At 52.5% G+C, this 17,817-nt stretch overlaps 1 protein-coding gene across 50 annotated transcripts in view; it reads right to left on the bottom strand.

Moving 5' to 3' along the window:
• Positions 1–17,817, bottom strand: part of Celf4 (CUGBP Elav-like family member 4) — a 291,322-nt gene that overhangs the window by 48,899 nt on the left and 224,606 nt on the right. For 27 of the 50 annotated variants that reach the window (XM_078030107.1, XM_078030108.1, XM_078030111.1 and 24 more), the window contains one exon: positions 16,321–16,399. In XM_078030107.1, coding sequence (XP_077886233.1) covers positions 16,321–16,399 — 79 coding nt within the window. The remainder of the gene's footprint in view (positions 1–16,320; positions 16,400–17,817) is intronic. The other 23 variants (XM_078030115.1, XM_078030122.1, XM_078030119.1 and 20 more) reach the window with 1 other exon arrangement.

The following is a 17,817-nucleotide window of genomic DNA, read 5'->3' as shown; positions in this document are numbered from 1 at the left end:
TGGGCTGTCTCCCATGGTGCCAGCCAGCACCCTGCCTCACTCCTCCCTGTATGTCACTTAATGTTTGCAGTTAAGTATTTACAGATATGTTCCCATGGCAACGGAGGCCTCAAAGTTACTCTCACAATTCTGTTTTCTCAAATGTGTTTCTCTGCTTGATTGCACAGAATTTTCTGGAAGCTGGCCAGGCTGAGTGAGTCACATTCCCAGCCCTGTGATCCAATGCCTCCTCCTGCTTCTCCACTCCCTTTGGAGTCCAGTGGGCTGACGCATGCTCTCCTGCAGCCTGTACTCCTCAGACCTAGAGCTTGGAGCTTGGAGCCCATAACCCTTCATCACCCGGATCTTCTGCTTACTGTGAGCTCCCCAGTCACTAGGAAGTCTCCCCAGCTTCTCAGGCCCACAAAGCACACCTGAGCTTGGAGCTCCCTGATGCTTTTGAGGTTCCTTGAAGGTGGGACCTTCCCTTCACCTCTGAGTCTGGTACACGTAACCCTTGTTGTTATAGACGTTGCTGATGGCATGCCATCGGATTGTGTGTCCCAGAACTGCCCAGGTGGATCCCTATCCTGTGCATTCAGCCATTAATTTTCTGAGCCCCTGCTCTGAGCCAGCCACTGTGCAAGGTGACAAGTTACAGAGGGAAACAAAGAAAATCCCCATGTGCATGGATTTCATCTTTAAATTGGGAGAGGGGAATGATGATTAGCAAAGATCATGGTAGAGATATGTGCCATGGACAAAATAAAAACAAGGTGGCAGATGGAACCCCTGTCTGGAGCTGCATGAAATTGGAAGTCAGAACACGCCTTGGTGATTGGGACATAGGAACTGAGACATGGTGAATGGAAGTGGCATCTGGGGGAGAGAGGGCTGGCAGAGGGAATAGATAGTGCAAGGGTAGGACAGGGGAACAGCCACAAGGCCAGGGGGCAGGAACAAGTGCTCAAGGGCTCACTGAGGCAGCAAGACTGAGGTAAGACCCTGGACTTCCCTCTCAGTGGGGATGATCACAGATTGTGATGGGGCCACTGGGTGCATGTAGAGTGGTGGGGAGGCACAGGTGGAGGAAAGCAGACATCTCAGAGGCAGAGGAGGCTCAGAGAGGGTGGGGGATTGAGGAGAGGGGCAGATGATCAAGGCGGTGGGAAGTGAGGACTCCAGTATGACCTTCTGTGATTTCAGTGAGTCCCATTGCCTCAGTTAGAGGGAGGGGCCACTGCAGGTATCTCCCACCATCCCTGACAGCCACACATGCTCTTACTCCTGACTTTGTCTTTATCCTTTACCAGATTCAACACTACAAGAAGGCAGAGACGTGTGTGCATGAGCATGGCTTCCTGTGGGGACCCAGTGCCCACTGCAGCATTCTCTGGCAAGACCACTGCCTCCCTCAGTCCCAGATTTAGCGCCTCCACCCCTGCAGGAAAGCTCCTGGGTGAAGGATCCTACTGGAGGTGACTGTCCAGGGGGCTGCAGGGCAGGGTATCGGGCCAGGTGGCTTCTCCCGCTCATCTCCACCCTGTGGTGGGGGCTCTCCTTTCCCATGCTGCCTCCTCTCCCTATTCCTTAAACCCTGGGAGCCACCATCTGGGAGGTGCTTGAAGCCTCAGCTTTGTTGGCCCCTGCTAAGAGTGAGAGGTACTGGCTTTGCTAACGGCTCCTTGAGTGGCAGTATCACCATTATAAGTGATGTAAGTCACCAACACTTAATTGATGTTATAAACACAATATTTATGATACAGTTAGGGAAACGATGTGTTCTCTTATTCCTATACATCATGGAACACGCAGGGCTCTCTTCAGACCTCTACTTCTCCCTTCTCTGCTGTTCTGGTCACCTCTATCAAGTCCTCTGCCTGCTCCAGGCCTGGGCAGGCAGAGGGGAGGTGGGCAATCTGAAAACTCAGGTGATCTAAAGAGCTGGACAGAGCTTGCATCATTTTGGTTTGGTTTTGGAATGTGTACTGACTTTCACGGAGTGAACAAGTTGGATACGTGTGGGAATTGGGGCCATTTAGGGAAAGTTCCAAGAATACATTGAAAGAACTGTCTGAGGTCCACTGACCACCCCTCCCTAGAAGGGATGGATGGAGTTTAGGGGCTAACGATCCTACCTACCACTACATCACCTCCTTCTTCTCTCCTCTCCTGTGGCTCATATTGGCCTCATCCCAGTAGAAGGAGAAAATAGAGATCCTGTTGCTGCCAGCATGACTTGAGCCCCCTGAAGTACCTACTTTAAGGGTCCAGGAGGCCTCAACCTGTTTCTGTCCCCTTATCTCTAGCAGGCACTGCCTCAATTATCCCTCATATAACCCACTAGTGACAAGTCCCTGGAAGCCCCCTTCTGAGGAGGGCACCTGCTGCACAAGGAGAAGCCTGGCATGAAGAGCCCTAGGAAGGAGGGGACAAACCAGAGACCACATCTGAAGATGCAGGAGTGACAGCCAGTAGGTAGGTAGCAGGTTTCCTGAGGTGGAAAAGGAATGGGGGTGGGGCATGGATTAGTGAGGATAGCAGCTTGGGGATGCTTCCAGGAGGAAGGCAGAGCAGTTTCCTATGGAATATGAGGACAGAGAATGTGGCCCTGAAGCATGTGGCTATCTGCAAGTCACACTCTCCTCCCAGACCAGCTGGTGTGAGCCACCAGGAGGGCAGGGGTCGGGGCACCTGCAGCTATTGTACTTGACCTCCTCTACCAGCTGTGCTCCTGGTCTGCTATCCATCAGAATGGGCAGAGGTGGCAAGGACCACAAGCTGTCTGAGGGACCAGGTGCCCCAGCCAGGCCAGGGCAAAGATGGAGGTGGGGGAGTAGGGAGTGGAGCGGGGCCCCAGTCTGCAGCAATGGGGAAGGGGGTTCTGCAGGTTGCTAAGTAAGTGGCAAATTGAATGCTGCATGAAAAAGGGAAAATGAGAAAGCAAAACTGGAGGAGGATGGGAAGGAACTACCCCAAGCTCTATTGTTTGCAGCCCTTCCTTTGGTGGTGTTTCCAAAGAACAAGTTCAGGCTGCAGGCTGGGGACAGAGGCACAGGTGGGTGGAGCTGTGGGCAGAGCCTATTGCCTCTAGGGACTCAGGCCCCTTACATTAAGGCTGTGAGCAAGGGCGGGCTGTGTTCCCTCCTCTGGCCTTCCAAGGCCCCCTGTGAAGCTTCCTCTGCAATGGGGAGAGATTAACATTTGAAATCCATGCCAAGGGCTCCTTCCTTCACTCCCCACTCCTCACTTCCCCCAAAAAGGAAAACAGTCGTTGAAATTGAAAAATGGTGCTCAGTGAAGGGTTTAAAGACATTTTGAATTTAAAACATATTTTAAAGGTCATTTTCAGCAGTAATTATGTTATAATGGTGGGGCTCTTAGCAAAAGACAGAGTCCCGCAGTAACATTAGAGCAAATGGGAAGCAGCCAGAGCCTGAGTTTCCTGCAGCCCTTGGGTGGGTAAGGGTGGAGTGGGGAGGAAAGGGGGCACAGCACATCCTTCCAGAGCCAGTGAATGACTCACCCGTGGGTCCCCAGGAGCAGGGAGCTGCACGGTTAAATTTGGCTCTGGTGTGGAAGTGTCCTACAAAGAGTCCTCTCTGGGGCTTGCCACATCTGGGCTCTTGGGACTCAACAGAACCTTCTGGGAAACAGAATCTGCAAGTTTAGCTTACTGACTGAGGGGACATACTAGCCCCCATGCCATGCCCTTTCCTTCTGTTTCCAGACACAGTCACTCTAGGGCGTTCCAGGAAGCAGGCTCCCCAATCTGGGGCCATTTCCAGTGGGGTGCCAGCCACCTGCCAGCAAGGAGCTTGCAAAGAGCTTGTGTCCTATCTCTGTGCTTCCTGCTGGGTGATTGTGGATTACATTTTTGGAACCCGTTAAGCACATGAATCCACTGGCTACTTATTTGAAGGCAACTTTTCTATCCTATATCCCCAACTAACCCACCCCTACCCCACACCTTGGCCTACTTCCTCCCTCTCTGAGAGTATATCCATCTTTGCCGAAGGCAGGACCCTCACAAACACTGCACACAGACTTGTTGAAGATGCCACACTGAAAACAGTGTGAGCACCTACTGTTAATTAGAGAGTCTAGAAGGGATGACTAAGGGTTAGGAGCTGGTCAGGCCCCAGAGCAGTCCACGAGAAGGCAAGCGGATGAAAGCGCTGGGCAGAGGGCATCGGGAAGAGATGAAGCTCCCCCAAAGGGCTATTGTAGGTGTTGGCCACTGTAATCTGGGAGGGCTTCCTGCAGAAGGGGCCAGGAGCACGGGTGGGCCCGAGGACAAACCAACAAAAGGTTGAAGAACCCCAGGGGCAGCTCGGGCCTCAGGCTGTGGCGATGCCAGACCAACTGGGAAGAGGCAACCCTCTCTCCTGCTCCTGCCAGGTCCGCAGAGCTCTGGCTGTAGAGTGAGAAGCGCAGAACCAAAGGGCCTGAGGACTGTGTCCTCTATGCACCGCCTGCCCTCAGCCACTCGGTCCTGGTGGACTTCTTTAGGGGGAGAGGCACTCAACTTGGCATCCCCCACCTGTCTCTGTGAAGGTGACAGTTGGCGTGGTGTAGTGGAGGAGCACAGTGTGGTGGAAGGGAGGACTGAGGCTCAGTTGAGGGCTGGGAGTGGGCGACAGAGCGCTGGGGAGGGGCGATGGGAGGGGTGTGTGTGTGGCTGGGATGGAGCCCTGGAGGCGCCTGCGGAGTGCAAGGGGCAGGGGGAGGCGAAGGGGCGAAATATAAAAATATCCGGGAGAGGCGCGTCTGCAGGCTACAGTGTTATTAAACTAAAGCATCTTATAAAACTCGAGCCATTAATAACAGGCTGCTGCCACGTCGGGGTAATTTATTCAAATTGCGGGTCCGGGATGGAGGAGCAGATGTTTCAGAGCTGCTGGTGTCACTGAATGAGTTCCAGGGGAGGAGGCGCAAGCAGTGTTCTGGTGGGGACCCAGCCCCACCCCCTCACACCTTCCAGAATGTCTCTGCATTCCACCAGGAGAAGGAGACCCCACCCTAGGCTGCTGGAGGGAGGAGAGGTCTGGCAGGCCTTGCTAATTTAGTTTAACAACTGCCAGGGTAGAAAGCTAGGGCTAGGGACAGGACACAGGTCCCCTGTGAAGAATGTTTCTGCTCCCCTCCTGGCCTTCTTGCAGGTCCAGGCCAGGTCACTGTCTATTCCTACCATTTGAAATGCAATCTCCTACACAATGCCATTCATGCTTTTCCAGACCCCAGTGGGGAGATGTTGGGAGCCAGGTAGCCGGGGAATCAGAGGCCTACCTTCTTCCTAGCTGCTCCATCCACCAGCTGATGACCCAGCACATGAACCCTTGAGCCTCATTTGCTTCATGTATACAATGAATGGAGCAATAATACCTAAGTCATGGAGTTGGGGAAAAGAAACACAGACACATAGGAAGGTCCTGGCCCCTGGGGTGGGGTGGGGGGCTGTGAAAGTCAGCTGGTTTCCTGTTAGCACCTGGTGACACTTATTATGGTCTACTCAGTGGATTGATTGTCTTCTGGTTGTTTCATTGATTTTACCCAAGTCCCCATTGAGACTGTAAACTCTCCATAGCCAAGAGTCTCCTTGACATCTGTCTCTGTAAGGGTATGGAATGCCAGAAATGGACCCTCACTTGGTGCTTTCAGAACAGTCAGTGTATTGGGGCTGGATGGATAGTGGCCCGTGGCTTTCTGCCCTAACGGGGAAGAGGCACCAAAGCTCACAGAGGCCTGCCCTTGGATTCAGCTGGGTCCCTTAGGCCTTGGTTAATCCTGAGTCCTGTTGGGGGATTGGGGCCTTAAGGCTTAGGGTCTGATTCCAGATCTTAAGAAAGGGAAAGAGTCAGTCAGCCCCTGGGTACCTGCCAAGACCTGGAGGAAAGCAACTGTAGATGAAAGCTCTTTCTGGCAAGGCAAATATCACTCTGTGGCGCCATCCCTAATTCATTCCTCCCCTTGGAGTATCTAATGCTGGCAGAGGTGGAGTGGGGGGAACTGCTCTGTCTTCATTCCTATGAATCTGAATCTCTTTCGGCTAGGTGTGTGACTTCATGGTGATTGTGTCAAACCGTACTTCTTAACCCTTCCTCCCATGAGGGCATTCAATCCACAGGGGCCCAACCAATTCTTAGCCTCGACTGCCAACTACAATGGAGAGAGAGTTTTCTCCTCCTGTCTCTGTTTTGCAGACCAGGATGACTGCTTACTGAGTGGGTTTGAAGCAGGGTCCAGTCTAATTAAGGGGTCCCAGCCTTATGTTTGGGCCCATGCCCACAGGTGACAAGAGACCATCAGTAGACCCTGATAGTGTGCCATGGTGAGTGACAGGTCAATAAAAAGAAATGTCCCAGTTGGAGGCAGATTCACCTCTCCCCATGGATCCAGCCTTGATGGTGCCATCATATGTGAGGAGAGATCAAGGAGGCCCTACAGTCCCCCACATGGCCCTACAGTCCCCCAACATGGCTCTGACCTCAAATGACACCAATAGAGTGATGTTATGGTGGAGATAGATGGCTCAAGCCAAGTACACTCTAATGGGATAGCACCAGTGACTCTGTTAGAGGTGGGGGCCCAGGGAAAGGGCAGAGGGTCTCCTTTGCCACTTCTCTGGTCTGATTACCCTGGACCTGGGGACTAATAAGGAACTGGTTTTCAGGAGCCTGGGGTGAGACTGAGATGGACCCCAAGACCTCCCGGGGGTGCGGTTAGGGAGGCAGGAAAGTGTGATGGCTGTCCTCTGAAGTGCCTCCTGTCTTCCTGGCTGGGAGGGTCAGTGGCAGCTGCTCACCCTGTGGCTCTGCTCCTGGCAAATTGGACCTGCTCACAGCTCAAGGTTCATTTCTAATGAAGGAGAAAGTGCAGCCCCACACTCACAGGGCAATCAGCACACTCCGTGATGAATGGAGCCCGTGTCACTCAGCGAAAATGAATATTTCTTTGCGATAATGGCCAGATGGTAGCAACTCTCCGATCCAAATTAAAACATGCATGATAAATGCCAGGAAAACAGAGGAAGACAAAACCCCAACCTGGAGTGAATTCTCTCTATAAATCTTCCCCCCGCGGCCCCCTCCCCCCCACCACAGCGGCCCTGCTAATAGCCATTAAATTATTAAGATGTGCTGCAAGGAGAATGCCAATGTCAGTGGCACCGGCCCCACTGCCCACCCCCACCCCTGCCTGTGGTTTGGGGGTGGGGAGAAGAAAACGAGGGCTGCTTCTAGACCCGCAGACAGCCTGCAGGGCGGAGTAGGTTCCTGTTAAAAGACACAGGTGGGAGACTGGCATCATCATGCGAGGCCTGGCGTCCAGTGGGCCTCTGGGGAAGACAGACACACCTGCCCTCAAGAAGGACACAGTCTTCACAGATGAGAAACTAACACCGATGCTTGACTTTACGGTGCACACAGAGGGCAGGAAAGAAGCTCTGAGCTGGGAAGCCCCTGGGGAAGAGCTAAGCAGACAGTCTAACTGGCTGGACTGACCAGGGTTTAGATGATGAGTGCAGCCAGGCAGCTGGGGAGGGTCAGAGAGGACTGCCCAAGGGGAGTATGGGCCTGGTGTTCTGAAAGCAGCAGGTATTAGGCAGGGCAGGAGTGGCTTTGAGGTCTGTATTTCATGGTGACAGAGGGCTCTTGAACCTATGACTTAATTCGCATGCCCTCTGCCCACCCCCTTGTGTGGAGGTGCCTACTCCTCGCCTCATGGTGGAGGTCTTTCTTTGGTACCCTGACACCCTGTCCAGGGCCTGCATCTACACAGGTCTTCTAGCTCCCACTCCCAAAGGGCATGGGTGAGGAGTGGGAGTTGTCCATCCTGCAGCTGGTGGTCCAGCCTCATCCTCTGTGGACCTGGTGGTCAGCACAGATGCTGAGAGAACTCTGTGGGGTTGGCAGCCCAGCCCAGCCCAGTCCTGTGGGTAGCCAGCAAGGCGTGGAGGCCTCCCCAGGACTGAAGCATGAGAACCGATTACTGGCTGTGTGGTCTTGGGGAAGTCACCCCTTCTCTGTCAGCTCTTGTTTCCCCTCTCCACAAGTGGGGTGATGTCTAGCCACCTGTGCAGGGTCACTGCAAGGCTCAAGGCACACTGACTGGAAGCTCTGGATGACTGAATGACAGGACTGAGGACTATTTGTCTCTAATTATCTACTTCCAGAGCTTTGGAAGTACTCACTGGTCCTCTGTACTCCATCTGCCCTGGTCAGGCTGGAGTAGTAGCAGGTCCAACAGGGACTGTCTGATCTGGAGGAAGCACAGGGAACACGAATAGAGAAACGAGACCCTAAGATGGGCCCGGATGCTTGGGCCAAAGGACCAGGAGAGACAGGATCCCCAGAGTCAGACTGCATGCATGTGAGCATAGTTGTGCATGCCCTGTAATGCAGAAGCCATTAGACCGCAGTGCACCAAATATGGGTCTTCCTATTCCAGAAAGTGGACTCGTCTCTCCAGAGAAGCCAATTATTTTTTAAAATTATTTATTTTTTAGTTATAGGTGGACACAATGACTTTATTTTACTTTATGTGGTGCTGAGGATTGAACTCAGTGCCTCACACATGCTAGGCAAGCGCTCTACCTCTGAGCCACAACCCCAGCCCAGCCCAGCCAATTCTTTTGTGATAATATTTAAGAATGTCAGATGCCATGTGTTTGTCTTGCTTCTCTCTATTTTCATGACTTAGTCCATGATACTGAATCTAAACACAAGCTATCATCCCCATTATCACCACCTCCAGGAAGGCACAAAGCTTCCTGGTCCTGTCCCATTCTGGAAATTCATGTGATCAATTCATCTCCAACCCTGGGCATATACTTTCTATTAGCACTTGTTTCATCTAACCTTGTCAGATTCCCCACCCTACCACCTCCCCTCTTCTCCCATGAACTAGACTCTAAAAATAAAATGATAACTGAGCTGGGAAGCCACTGGGGAAGAACTAAGAAGACAGTCTAACTGGCTGGACTGACCAGGGTTTGGATGATGAAGTGCCATTAGGTGCCATTAGGGGAGATGCCACCGTTCTCAGACTGTTCTACCTATGGTGGCTCAGGGGATGGATGACATCGCTTTGCAATAGGAGGATGCAGCTCTCAGGGTTGGGCAGCCTGACAAGGAATTGGAATCAAGGAACCTGGCTCTGAAGCCCAGCCCTGTGCCTGTCCACCTCCCTACGCTGGCTCTCCACCATGTAGTTGAGAATACCCCAGACTCCTGTTTCTAAAGCATCACTTCTACCATGTCACTTGCTTGCCCAAAGGCCTCAGATGGCCTCCCCTGCATAAATTCCTCCATGTAAAATAGCTTCTGGGACTCAGGGTTCTCATATCATGTCTTTTCTCATAGTAGATCCCCTTTCTGGCTATGGAGGTGCCCTGCACCTGCCCTGGCTCAGATAATTTTCCTAGCCTGGAAGCTTTACTCTTGGAGAGTATCCTTTGAGGGCAGGCAGGTGCTGCTTCCTCTCAACTTTGGTACTCACTGTCCCTTCCCACTCTCCCCTCTCCATGCCCTTGTTACCTCCCATGCTGTTATCAGGCTGTACTCCGTAGGGTGTGCCAGGACATTGGACACATGACACCCATGCTAGGGTTCACTCAATATAGCACTGAGGACAGCTTGGCCCAGAAAGTTCTCACTGTGAACTTTCTCATCTAACCCATCTTTCAAGAAGTGGGATCACCCTCCTCCTTGCTGACACAGTGCTGGGGACAGGACGCCATAGGATTGGTGATGGGCTGGGACACCAGAGGGGGCCTGGTTCTCTTTCTCTGTCATTCCTATTCCTGGGCACACAGGCAGGAGGCAGCTTTTAAATATCATCCAGAAGGCCATTTGCTATGATTAATATCCCATTTCCCCGGAAACAGTCCTTTGCTAAATTAGCCAGGGCCAGAGGGAATTTGTGGAGGAGCTGCGAGTCTCAACTCAACTTTCCCAACGCATTAAAAAAACTTCAACAACAAAATGCAGATCAATCAACACCCCTTCCCCCAGCTGAAAACCCAAAGTCCATTTAAATTCAGCAGGTTTGCAGTTAATTATATTTTCGCACCTATGGCGGGAATTACAGATGTATTTATAATGTGTTGTCTGCCCCTCTGGAGCCTTCTTGGCCCTCCCTAGGGACCCTTCCCTACCAGCCACTTCCCTCCCCAGACACAAAGACCTAGCTTCGCGCAGCTGCTATTTGGGTCCAGTTGTGTAAACTGCAGAGGGCTTCCTGGATTTTTAAAAAACTATTTTAAAAACGGATTGGATAAATAAGCCAAAGATTCCTTTAAATTTTTAGTTAAAAAGAACAGAGATTATTGAGAACAAATCCCCAGGGCAGGGGGATGCTATCCCAGGATGTAGAGAATGATGGAAATACTTAAAAAATGGGAGGAATGGTTGTCAGATATAGGATAGAACTTCCTGACCATCAGAGAAGCCTTGTCCTGGGTGGTCAACCTGGACTGGTCATTAGGTGTCTAATCTGTAGCCCTTCCAAATCTCTCAGACCTGGCTGGGCCCACAGTGGCTTCTTTCCCAGGCTGCTCCCAGCGTACCCCAGACTCTCTATGCTGTGCTGTCTTAAGCTTCACCTGAACTTCTCAAGCTGAATATTATAATGTCTTTCCTTAAATATCAGTCCAAAATAAATCTAGGAATTAAGTATGCAAATAATCTGCTAGGACATGGGTTTGGGACTGTTTCAAGGAACCATGGGGCTCGTTCATGACCTATTGTACAGCTTGAGAAATCTCAGGAGGGACAGGATAGGACAGGCAGAGAAAACAGGAGTTCTAATTCCTGGAAAAGAAGACTGAAAAAGACTGTGGTGGCTTTGCTACTTGATAAAAAAAGGGGAGGGGCTGGGTGAGAGGCAAAATCATGGGTGGAGTTAGGGTGGTTCCCAGGTTCCTGTTTGGGTCAGTAGAACCATTAGCTCTATCCAGCCAAGGTTCCAGAGCAAAGACACAGCCCTGGAGAAGGAGGGTGGTGCCATCTCATGAGCTGAGGTTTCGGTCCCTTCTTCTCAGTGGCCTCTTTGGGACCTCCGTCATCAGACACCTTCTCATCCCTCTGGGCTGAGCTGGGTCCGCTCTGCTTTGCTCACCCTGATCTTCCTAAAGGAGGATGTGCTAGGCCAGGATAGGGCCCTTTTTCCTTACTGATTCAGGAGAATTTCAGATTAGTCTTCACCTGGCCTTCTGCTTTCCAAAGCTCTGATGCCCCTCCTGCCTGGCCTGAGGGCTTCCTCGGCAGAACCCTGAGGGGTTTCAGCTTCCCCAGGAGCTCCTGTCTAGACAGTCATTCATTGCCTCCATAGATTGGAAAATAGACACTTTTGTATATTGCGTTTTCATAAAACGGGACCAGCCTACACGTCCATTTCATCTGAACGCTTGCTAAATTGCCTTTCCAGTGTACAGAATTGAACAGCCAAGAGAGTCTGGAAGTGAGAAATGCAGCATTGGGAGGTCAACAATTGCAGCCAGGGGTCTCCCAGGCCATGTCCCCAGGCCAGAACCATTGCAGGAGCATGCAGCTGCCCCACCTGGGCCCAATGCCCCTCAGCTGGTCCTCAACAGCCCCTCAGAGCCCGCATGGACAGCACGTGGTTTGTCTGTTTAGAAATAAAATAATGCTCGGAGGAGAGATGAGGAACTTAATAGGATTTAAAAAGCCACAGGACCCGATGGGGCTACAGATGGTGGAGGGGCTGGGAGGAGGGAGTCGGCCTGGGTTTATGGTGGGGAACGTGGCCTCCGGGAGGGCCTGGGAGCTGCATCACACGCATTGTGTCCAACCTCATTAGCCGGCCCAGCGGGACTCTGCCACCACACCAGTGCTATGCAGTGAGGGGAAGGACACCCTGAAGATGCCGTTAAATGTACCAGGGGCAGCAAAAGGCCGAGAGACCGTGGCTAAATGACTTGGCCAGCACCTGCCTCTGGGCTCCAAGTGGAAATGGAGTAAATCATGGCTGATGCCTTCCTTGCCCTGCCCAGGTCCCACCAGAGACAAGTTAAGAGACAGGTACACAGAAATCAGAGAGAGAGAGGCACAGGCATGCCAACTCTAGAAACGAAGGCCCACTGAGCATATGGAAACTTCAATGGGATAGTTTAGCTCCAGGCAACTCTGCAGGACTTGGGGAGGGTGGGTGGGGCATAAAGAAGTTTCTTCACCTTCTAGAAGCTTCCCTGGGGTGTCTGCCTACAGTAGTTTACTACAAATACCTCTAGGAGCTCCCTTCATGGCTGAAGCTCAGGACTGCTCTCCACTGGTCCCTCTCCAGTCTACCCCCAGTCCTGTAGTCAGTGGGGGAAAATAGGATCTCATTATGGCAGGCGCAGCCCCTTCCTGCATTCACCTGATCTCCACCTCTGGCTTATGGGGCCTCCATCCAGATTCTCAGCCTCCCTTCCCTGAGCCTGGCAAAGGCCTCCCCAGAACAGTCCCCACTGGCCAGGGAGGAACTTGGGAGCTCCTTAGCAGCTTATCCTTCCTTCTAATTTGGGCCTTACCTGCCACAGTCAAAGGTCTGTGTGAGCTGGTGACTGCTTTTGGCAGTGTGTCTAAGCAATTGTGCCTGATTCTGCCATAGAGGCGACGAGCTGTATGTATTGTGCATGTGAGGGTTCCAGTTCCCAGACCTGGGGGTGGGGATGGCACACCCTGGAAGGCTGCATTCCCCTCAGGGAGGCTCCCTAATGCATCAAACCTGGGTGTTTGAAGACAGTGACCTACCAAAAGTTGGTCTGGTTATTCTGAGACCCTGCTGGGCCCGGCCTCCACTTTGCCTCTCATGTGGTAGGCCTAACCTCACATTGGAGAAGAAGAACTGAGCTCCTGCCAGGACAGGGGCCTGCCAGCCTCAGGCCCTGCACTCACAGACCTCTTGCCCATATTCCACCCATGCCCATTCCCAGACGCCCTGTTCTCATGCATGTGGGCTGATGTGACCTCTAGAAGAATGAGAATGGGCAGAGAAGCCCATTGATGGGCTGCAGCCTCCTGTGTGGTGAGGCAGAGGAAGCTTCCTCCTGACCTAGCCAGGGCCCCAACATGTTTCCTGAGCAGAAAATGCTGCTTACTGGCATCAAGTGCTACCAGAGGGAGCTGAATGGAGGTCACAGGGGTATATGTATCCTATATCAAGTCTTTGGGACACTGTGTGGTTTGAAAGGAAAGTTCCCAGAACTGGGGTGAGGACAGGACTCACCACTGAGCAGGGCTGGGCCCACTTCCTGTGGGGTCATGTCCTTTCTTGCCCCTGCATTCTCCTCCCCCAACCCATTTTCTTCAGATCTCTCTCTCTCTTCCTTCTCTCTCATCTCTCTATTGCTCTCACTTCCTTCTTTCTTCTCTTCTCTCCTCCTTCCCATTTCCCCTCACATCCTCCTTTCTGATCCTACTCTCTCCGCCACAGTCCTTCCACATCCTTCTTTCCCCTTTTTCTTTAATCTGTTTTAAGTTGTCCTCCCTACTCCCCTCCCAAGAAGTATTTAATGGATATTAAATTATTTTAAACCAACTTTCTTTAAAAAAAAAATAGCTTGGTGATAATGCTGACTCAGGACCATCTCACTGTTTAATATTGAATATGCAATTAATAGATAGATGTTTAGGTTTGGCTCTCTTTCTCCCCTTTCTATCGCAGGAAGAATAAAAGAGCTGATTAATCTGGCTTGGGGCAAGCGTCAGTGGCAGGAGATATATGGGAGAAAGGAGATGAGGTTAGCAACTCTGAGTCAGAGAGCGATTGCCTCCCAGGCAAGTGAGGGACGACAGGGCTAGAGGTAGCGCTCAGCTGGGCTGCTGGGCAGAGGGCATCGCCCACCCCCTTCAGCTGCAGACTGGGTGGGGCCTTGTTCATACCATTCTTGTTCTCTGTTCTCTTCCAGGTGTGGAATCTCCCTTCCTTCAAGACCAGAATTGACCCTCTTCAAATGTCACTTCCTCCAACTCTTCTAGCTGTCCCTTCCTCGGGGCACCCATCTAGGACTACTGTGCAAGCTACCTGTGTACTCTTGAGATTTCCCTCTGATGCTGCATCCTGGTCCAGCTACCTGAACAGGGTGCTGCAGGTGAGTCCCTGCATGCCTAGGTGACCAGGGACCCTGGCTCTGCTGTGCCTGCCTACTGGAGATGGTTTCCAGGAGAGGCCCCTTGCTCTGCCATTAGCCTCATGAGTCCTAGGTAAGGAAGAGTGAGGATGTACTCTTATTATCCAGGGAAAGAACAAAAGCAGGCATCCTACGCCAGGTGGGCTTTGCTCACTCAGGCCCCTCACACTTGAGCCATCTTTACCCCTCAACTAAGTGGACCTGGATTATCAGCATCCTCAGGACAGGAAGGACTCAGTGGGCCTGGGGTGGTGTGTCTGTTTCTTGGGGCATGACTCCTTCAAGCAGCACAAAGATGCCAGCCAAGCCCTGGTGTGTGAACTCTAGGCCCAGGCAAGTGGGGGACCTCAGCCACAGAGGCCTTGTGCCTAGTTGAGCAGCCTGAGCTGGAGGGGATGAGGGAGTGTTCTGGGAGGGGCAAGCAGGCCACATGTGATCAGTCACATTACAATCCCCTCCAGCACAATTAACTCTCCAAATTTGTAAGTAGCTTTAGCTCATTTCATCTTTTGCCCTTAATTTAACCCTGGTAAATTTTTGTAGTGGCGAAGGGTGAGGGAGAGAGAAATTCCTTAGTACCCTGCTGAGCTAAGGAGCAGAAAGACTCAAAGAGTAGAAAGTTCTAGGCCTGGGGAGGGTGGTGAACATGGGCACTTGGGTGAGAGCCTAGGGTGGTGGGGACTTGCAGAAGAAGCCAGGAACTCCAGGCCAAGAGGCAGCAGATGGTTGTGACTGATTTCCTAGTCCTATTACCTGGGCTCTCATGCTGGACCCACTAGGCCTGCCTGGGGGAAGAGTAGGCTGGGAGACTTTGGGCAGGGAGCTGTATCCAATGTCACTTTTTCAGGGTACATTTCTCTGAGTGTGATGGAGTGTTCTGGATTTTTAGACCCTTTCTAGGCAGTTCCTATTCTGTGGGAGTTTCCTTTGAGGTAGAAGGGTGGCCAAGGCCTCTCCCATTGCTAGAAAAGGCTGGAGCAGATGGTTCCTCCTTCTCTGTCCTGGTCCATCTCATGTGGCTGCTCAGCTTACCATCTAGTAGGGCTTTTGTGTGTGCTTAGGGTGGATCTTCTCACCAGAGGCCAGGAGGGAGTGCCCCCGGAGGGTCTTTGGACTGGTCCAGGACTGAGTTTCCTGCTCAGGGAAGGGACTGAGAGCACAATTTGGGGCTGAGGCTGGGCAGGGCCCAGTAGGCATGAGGCCCAGTAAGAGGTGGCAAGGGGCTGGCAGTCAGCAGGAGCATCAGGAAGAATGATACCCGCCTCCCCCAGGAGGCAAGGCAGGAAGGGCAGACCTAGCTGGGGTCTGCAAATGGTTTCCTCCATTTGCGCTGGTAGGTCTCTTTCTCTTTATTGGGTGAGGTGAGTCAGGCTCTGCACCATGGGGCAGTTTGTTGCAGGAGGAGCCAGTACTTGGGTGGTAGAGGCTTGACATTTGGTGATGGAGGTCTTCTTTAAAATTGTAGTATGTTTGGACCCTATGGGGTGTGATGGTGGTGCTAGGGGCAGTTCTGTGCCCAGAGTGGACCCAGGTTGATCCTGGAACTGAGGCGAAGTTGAGTAGTACAGCCATAAAGGCACTGTGACTCTAGAGAGGCTATCCCCTGGAGACAGAGTTGCCCCTGGCTGGCCAGGGCGTCAGGGAGACAGTTCCTTACACCTGGGCTTTGAGTGGGGCTTGGCTACCTCATGCCAGGCTCTGGCAGGCTCTGCATTCTGGGGCAAGCATTTATGAGTGAGACCATGTACTTCTCTATCCACTGCTTATATCAATCTCTCTGATTTTTAGTCCCATGTCAGCCTTGTTGTCCACCCGCCCCTACCATACTATACCCCCTCCAGCCTGCACATCTTGGGTATAGCTATATCCACTGCCCACCTCCTGGTCAGGCATCTATTGGAATAGTCAACAGGGCTTTTCTTGACAACATGGAAGTGGACACGCCCTTTGGGGTGTCAGGAGCAGGCAGAAAAATGCCTAAGACAAGTGACTTGTTTTCTTAGAGGCACAGACCAGCAGCCAGCTGACTCCAGTCTCCCCTTCCCCCACTGCCTATCCACACCAGTCACCCCAAACTCCAAAGTCCTGTCCCCATCCCCAACCATGAGGTCCCCAGAGGGACAGGAGGAGGCAGCAAGGAGTTGCTGCACCCGGACAAGAGGGAAGGGAAGAGGGGAAGTGAGGGGCAGAGACAAGTGGGCCCTCACGTGAAGGGGGCTGGCGCAGGCAGCTACTACCTCCTCGGCTCTCGCTGTCCGCGGGCTTCACCTGGATTGGCCGGTTCATCTGCAATAGAACACAGGGACAATGTTAGAGTGGGCCTGGGGAGGAGGGGACAGCACCCCACACTCACAGGTACATGGATGCAAGTGCATAGACCACACCCACCCATACTCTGACCACACGCTGGAGGCTAACAGGCTCAGCCTCTCAGAGCTCCGCCCATCTCCCTTCACTGCTCGGTTCCTGTGGGCCCCTTATTTCAGGGGGTTTCTCTGGATTGGAGAACCTTTGGGGGCTCCTCCTCCACTTTGAGCAGCTCTTGTTAGCCAGATACCAGAATCCGAGGTTGACAGAATGCCTGCCCCATCTCCTACACCCACGAGGCTCTCATGTACCCAAAGCACATCTGTGACCCAGCTCTGAGTCACTGAAGACAGCAGGTTTTGCTGAATCAAGCTGGTCTCTGGTTGCAGACAGAGCCCCTGCTTAGGCCAGGGCATGGCATTGAGCTTCACTTCACCCTGGAAGACTTGACCTATGGGACAGGGGTGACTGAGGCAGAGTTCAGGGATAGGTCTCCTGATTGCAGCCAGGGTAATCCCCTCAAGGTATGTGTGGAGTGGGTACGGCCACTTGTCTCTGGTGCTGTCTAGGTGCCGGCAGGACACTAGGGAACAGACTGACTCCCTAGGCTAGCTGGCTGCCGGCCTCTTGCTTGGATCCGTGTCAATGCCCCATTTGGGCCACTAGGGGTCTCTGAACTCCAAGGATCCTGGCTTTGCACCCCATCTTCAGCCCTTGCCTGTTGTACCAGGGTAGTTTGCCAGCCCTGCGTTCTCATCGTATTTCAGACAATAAAAATAATAGAAATCATGCTAGAGCATGTATTTTATGTCTTTGCCAGTGTTTATGCTTGTCATGTCCCTCCAGATCTCTTATTGCATTTGCATTTCTTGCACCTTCTCAGACCCTTAGAGGCAGACAGGGCATCAGGGCACCCCCATTTTAGAGATGGAGAAGCCAAGGCAGAAAGAAGGGCATGTGCTTCTCCACGCCGCCTGTGGCAGGAGGAGGCTGGGAACCAGGCCTGCCAAGGCTGTTTCTGTGCTTCCTAATGCACCTTTAGACTGGGCTGCCAATTCCCCTCCGGAACAGAAGTCGGGCCAGCCAGTCACAAGCTGCCGCCTGCTTTCCCGTCTAGGATTCAAAGTGAGTTTTGGCTGTGTCGAGACAACAGTGGTGGCGGGGGCCAGGGAGTGAGGATGCCTGTGACTCAGCAAGGTGAAGCTGAGGCCAGGGGAAGGGCAGAGCCATGGCAAGGAAGGACAGAAGCAGGAGGCAGGACGCAGAACAGACAGGGAAGGGGTACAGGGGGCCAGTCCACTGAGAGGGGCTAGGCTGTCATTATCTGCCACCAGGTCCCCATTTGACATTCCTGATGGAGTTGAGGGAAAGAAAGGTGCGTTGTATATAAGCTCTGG

This window comes from Ictidomys tridecemlineatus, chromosome 13 (genome assembly GCF_052094955.1).
Source record: "Ictidomys tridecemlineatus isolate mIctTri1 chromosome 13, mIctTri1.hap1, whole genome shotgun sequence".
Classification (NCBI taxonomy): Eukaryota; Metazoa; Chordata; class Mammalia; order Rodentia; family Sciuridae; genus Ictidomys; species Ictidomys tridecemlineatus.
Note: the sequence above shows the minus strand (reverse complement) of the source record. Positions and strands in the feature narration are given on the sequence as shown.